The sequence below is a fragment of the Papilio machaon genome, chromosome 24, assembly GCF_912999745.1.
Source record: "Papilio machaon chromosome 24, ilPapMach1.1, whole genome shotgun sequence".
Taxonomy (NCBI): domain Eukaryota; kingdom Metazoa; phylum Arthropoda; class Insecta; order Lepidoptera; family Papilionidae; genus Papilio; species Papilio machaon.
Window position 1 is genome coordinate 5,703,965 of NC_060009.1, and position 6,000 is coordinate 5,709,964.

At 31.9% G+C, this 6,000-nt stretch overlaps 1 protein-coding gene across 1 annotated transcript in view; it reads right to left on the reverse strand.

Annotated features, from left to right (window-relative positions):
* LOC106713980 (dedicator of cytokinesis protein 1) overlaps positions 1 to 4,546 on the reverse strand; it is a 40,276-nt gene extending 35,730 nt beyond the window's left edge. The window contains exon 1 of the mRNA XM_045683931.1: positions 4,419 to 4,546. Coding sequence (XP_045539887.1) covers positions 4,419 to 4,464 — 46 coding nt within the window. The 5' untranslated portion in view covers positions 4,465 to 4,546. The remainder of the gene's footprint in view (positions 1 to 4,418) is intronic.
* Between the last annotated feature and the right edge of the window lie 1,454 nt (positions 4,547 to 6,000).

Below are 6,000 nucleotides of genomic sequence, written 5' to 3' on the forward strand. Positions count from 1 at the left end.
TCTAACAAGAAAAGAATTGCTGTAAAAACTAGGCTATTCTCAGCATCTCCTTGTATGCACTAAGTTAGATCTAAGTTTAGCACTTGTAGTGCAAGTATTGGTTAAGGAGAAAATCGAAGGGGAAAGTTACCTATACCATAATGTGGTTTATAAATACACTTCATCTTGATCAATTTATCGTTGGTTTCTGAGATGAAAATCCCTGTATAAAAATATTATCACCATTATATTTGAAAAAAAAACAAAAATAACAACATGATCAGAAACCAACAAAATTCCTTACTTGTAAATTTAAGATTTAAAAGATACGGGAAAAACTTTGAAAGTTAGTGAACATTGAAACAAGTACATTCATATTAATACTAGTTTCTATTATATTTATACTAGCGGTTGTCCAGGATGTCCTCAGCACAGAATATAAAAAAAAGTATTTTTTGCCCGCTTGCACCTTGCCGTCAAATCGGTACTGCCTCCAAGCCTTGCAGACAGATAGACAAAAATTTTAAAATGACATCATGCATATGAAATATTTTTTTTTTTTTCAGCATTACATACAGACACTCCAATATTATCATATATACAGATGACATATAACATAAAAAAAAAGTTAATTCCGATTTTTTTTATAAATAATTACATGACAAGTACTAGGAGCTCATAAACTAGTAACATGACTACATACTCAACATCCAGAGGTCACTCAAACAATAGCAGTGGACTTTATAACGATTGTATGAGGAAACACTGCAGGAAACATAGGTTGGCTTCACATGCAGTATAGCTCTGACCAACCTTTGTTGTGTACAAAGGGTTAACCTACTTTAAAGGTTAACCTTTTTTAATAAAATCTGACATTATTCAATCAATTTAGATAAAATATATAGTTCATTTCACACAAGTAGGTACTTATTATAGGAACAGATCTAAACAAAACTTAAATGGCCTGAGAACTTAGTGTTAAAAGGCTGTAAGTTTATATTATTGAGCTCAGCAACCTTCTTAAGACATTCCAATAATTACTATCAATATGTAATAGCATATTTTTGAAAAATTTAAATTTGACCAACAAGTCTACCTAACATTAATTGATCTGATAATAATCTTACTAATATTATAAATGAGAATGTTTAGATGGATGGATGGATGTTGTGTAGGTATCTCCGGAACAGATCTTGATAAAATATTGGCACAGATGTACAAAATAGTCTGAAAGAACACATAGGCTACTTGTTAAGTTCTTCTTAATTCCATCCAGACAGAGTCGCGTGCGACAGCTAGTTATCAATACATTTGATAATAAAAAAATTAAGGTTCATAATACTGCTTAATGCTGGTAATTTATTGTTAAATCAATTCTCTCGACAGATTGTAACAGCAAACAAATCTTTATGAGGTATTTCCTCATTTAAACATCACTCTGCAAGGCCTTGTACTTGACCCCAAAACATGTCTATTACAGGCCTACACATATAAATACTAGCGACATCTATTATAAAAAGAATTAACTACTGTTGGCAGAAATTCTTTGAAAGATGTTAACTTATTTCTTAGGTAAACATGATTTAATGCTTTTACCTTGTCTTTATATTCAACTAACTGTCGACCAAGACTGTCCGCGCGGAATAAAAAAAAGCTAATAAGTATAAAATAATAAGTAGCCTATGTGTTCTTCCAGAATATGTTCTACATCTGTGCAAAATTTCATCCAGATCTTTTGAGCCCTTCCGGAGATACATTAAAAAATCCATCCATCCATCTAAACATTCACATTTATAATATTAGGAAGATACTTTAAAACTTTTTTTAAAATACTTGTAAAGCATTTCTTATTATTTCACATCCTTATTTCTAACATAGCAAAAATAGAAAATAGAGTTTCTGCTGCAAAAATGTTTATGTTGAGATGGATACCTGTTTCTCAGGCAGATTGGTAACAATGAGTTATAAATGAGAAGGAAATTCTGAAATAACATAACTATGAAACCATCAACCAAGTAAAGGATTCAATGGAATCACTGTTATTTATAAATTTAAACTAAATTTTAGTCTAGAAAAATATTTTTTGTAGTTGATGCGGGACAGAGAAAAAAAAGTATCAGACATTCTTTCAATGCACTGATTTGAAACTATATATATTTTTTTCAATAAACATGTAGATAATATAAAGATATTTAATAAAAGCTTGACCATTATCTTCTTATTGTCATTAATGTTTTTATTTAATTCTTTTATAATTGTTAAAAATATGTTCATTGTTTTAAGTAAAGACTTATCAGGGATTTATTAAATTATTTCTTCTCGTGATTTTTGGAATTCAAAAATATTACTTAAGTCACTGAATAGGATTAAGATCATTTAATCCATGCTCTTTTTTTTTTTTTTTTTAAATACAAGAATAAATATATTACAGATAAATACAGTTGAACTGTGAAAAGTGAGAACTAGATACCTCTTGGACTGTATATGACAAACAGTACCGTAATTTACAATATATTAGGTCCTTACATATGAAATTGGCGTTTTTCGTACTGGCCACTTTAATCACGAATTTCTCCTCTTTGGTAAGGAATTCCAAATTCAAATTTGTACAGCTATAGACTCATGTATTTGTGGTTCGATGACCGTCATTCATTTGTTTTTTTTCTTCTGTTTTTTTCTGTTTGCGTCACTCATTTTACAAAATGGAAAACTTAAAATATCGCATTATTTACGAGTACGAGTTCCGCCGTGGCACTAGTGCTGCGGAAACGACTCGAAGGGTGAATGATGTGTATGGCGGTCGTGTTGCAAAAGAAAACACAGTTCGTTTTTGGTTCCAACGTTTTCGTTCTGGAAATTTTGATCTGCAGAACAAGCCCCGTGGACGGCCTGAGACTCAAGTTGATAATGAAGAGTTGAAGGCTATTGTGGAAGCGGATCCATCGCAAACCACGTCCGAGTTAGCTGCAGGCTGCGATGTTAGTGATAAAACTGTTTTAATTCACTTGAAGCAAATTGGGAAGATTAAAAAGCTTGAAAGGTGGGTACCTCACGAATAGACTGAAGCAAACCGGCAAACGCGCGTCGACTGTTGCGTTACATTACTAAACCGGCACAATAATGAAGGTATTTTAAACCGAATCATTACCTGTGATGAAAAATGGGTTCTTTACGATAATCGGAAGCGCTCAGCACAATGGTTGGATCCTGGCCAGCCAGCCAAATCCTGCCCCAAGCGAAAATTAACCCCAAAAAAGTTACTTGTAAGCGTTTGGTGGACTAGTGCCGGTATTGTTCATTACAGTTTTCTCAAATCTGGCCAGACTATTACGGCTGATGTCTATTGTCAGCAATTGCAAACCATGATGGAAAAGATAGCGGCTAAACAACCTAGGCTGGTCAATCGTTCCACGCCACTGCTGCTTCACGACAACGCTAGACCACACACTGCGCAACAGACGGCTACTAAATTAGAAGAGCTTCAATTGGAAAGTCTAAGACATCCTCCGTACTCCCCGGACCTTGCTCCAACAGATTACCATTTTTTTCGAAATTTGGATAACTTCTTGCGAGGGAAAAAATTCAACTCCGATGGGGCAGTCCAAATCGCCTTCAAAGATTTTATTGATTCCCGTCCGACTGGTTTTTTTAGTAAAGGGATCAATGAACTACCTATGAGATGGCAAAAGTGCATAGAAAATAATGGTTCATACTTTGATTAATTAAATATATTATATTAAAAAATATTCGACTTTTTGTTCCTCCCATACAAAACGCCAATTTCATATGTAAGGACCTAATATAAGAATATAAAAATACAGAATATTAGGTTTCCACTGTCTAAACACTTGTATAAAAACCGGTTGCTATCTTGCTACATTCAAAGGGTTTTTTCATGATAAAGATTAGACATCTTACAATTTTGTTCTGTACTTTAGCTTATTTTTTATGTCCTGAAGAAGGTATAACAACCCTGTTTGGTATTTTTAATGAATGTAACAAATATATTCTTTTCAACAATTGTAAATGGCAAAATAATTAAATTGAGAAGCTCCACTGTTTATTTACTTTTTTACACATTTATGAAGAAAAATACAAACAAATACTACTCAGATAAAGAACGCCAAAAGCATGAATGAAATGATAATTGTTTAGTGTTGTCTCCCGCGTATTTTCCAATTGTTATAAATCACTTATCATTATACTTAATCATATGTTTATGGGAGTGGTCAAATAACTCATAAAAACTTTAATAAGATGTTATGTAAAACTGCAATTTTGTACCAGGATGGAACTGATAGCAGCGAAGGGAATGAGGCAATGTTTATATTTATCTGGACTCCGCGGGAGGGAAGGTCTACAAGCGATTAGGAAACTATATCAAAAAATTTGATAACTCCTTTATACGATCGTTATAAGTTATGAAATAAAAAACTCACCGACGGCGTAGCATTCCTCATTTTCAAGGTTTTTCCACACAGTCATGTTTATAAGGCACTTAATTTTATTTAAATTTTAATTAAAATTAAGGATCGTCATTTTCATCTCACGACAACTTTGTCAAAACACAATGTCTATGGGCAACTGTAGTGCTGTGCGGCGCGCTGCGAACCATAATGGCTTTTCTTATGTCTGTCTATGGTGCGCTGCGCTTCGTGCCGTTGTTTTTTTTTTTAAGTTTCCTATTATAGAAAAAAAATGTAGTAAGCTGATTTTAAATAAATATTATGAATTTTATCGTTAATAATTGCTTATACACTTGGGAAAAAACAACGATGTTGTTCTTGTATGAACTCCAAAAACCGAAAAACGTCGAGCCAAAATCTTCGATTTAATCCAATATGCGTGTTTTGCAGTATTTAATTTTAACTTACAAAAAATGGATGCTCATACAAGATGCAAGCGTCGTCAGGACGCTTTTTAAAAATAACCTGCTCTATAATTTTACTCAACTATCAATTTATTAGAATTCTGTCAAAAAGTTTAGATTAAAATGTATACTTTAAATGTTTGCTATTAAAATAATTCAGGCACTACGATTCTCATTTGGTATAATTGTTCTTCTCGATGTGCCTATTCCAAGTATATTACTTTTTATACATAGTCGAGGTAGATACGTAAATTTTATATAGGTACAATTACAACAATATAGAAGAAAAGAAACTTAGAATGTGTGTGATTTAATAATTAATAATTAAACATCATACTTACAATTCCAAAAGACGAACATTTGTAATTTCCAGTTAATTTGTCTAACAAATTAACCTGTCCACATAGTATGTAGAAATCTAATTATTGCCAAGACCCAAGTTCCAACTATCAAGGGATCTTCAAGTCGAATCCAAATGACCTATAAATTCCTTTTAATTTATACCACGTGTTGAAGTTTCGTTCAATTAGTGAAATCTAAATGGAACGTGCTCCACAAATTAACTACATCAACTCCAGGACTCGGGCGAATAAATCTAATTAATATATGATTTGATGAAATTATTTTGCTATCGAGTTTATCTTTTGCTATCAATTAATTAAAATTGTTGATATACGCTTGCAAATTAATAAGTTATGTATATTTTAATATGAATTGAATTACAAATTAATAATATGATTTATTAATTATTTGTATGATTTACCTTTTAATTTGACTTTACTCTTAATTAAATATTTATTATTTGTAATGTTACCTAGTTGTTTCAAGATGAGTTGCGTATTTTCATATTGCATTCAGAAAAATATGTTGGATAAAATGAATTAAAAAAACCTTTAAAAATCTTTAAAATCGTTTTTGTGTTAAGACAAGGTTTTTAAAAAAGTTTTTACAAGAATATTTTTGCCGCCATTACTAGCAAGATTTTGAGCGTTCCAAATACAAAATTCAGGGCTACTTAATACAATGACGTAAGCAGTTAAAGTTCGTTCTGAAAGAAAGTTAGAGAAGCAATTTGGCTGTTTGTGACGTCATTAACACATTGTTTGGTGCCAGATGTGTTCGAGTATTGCTTAATTAATACAATGAGTTCA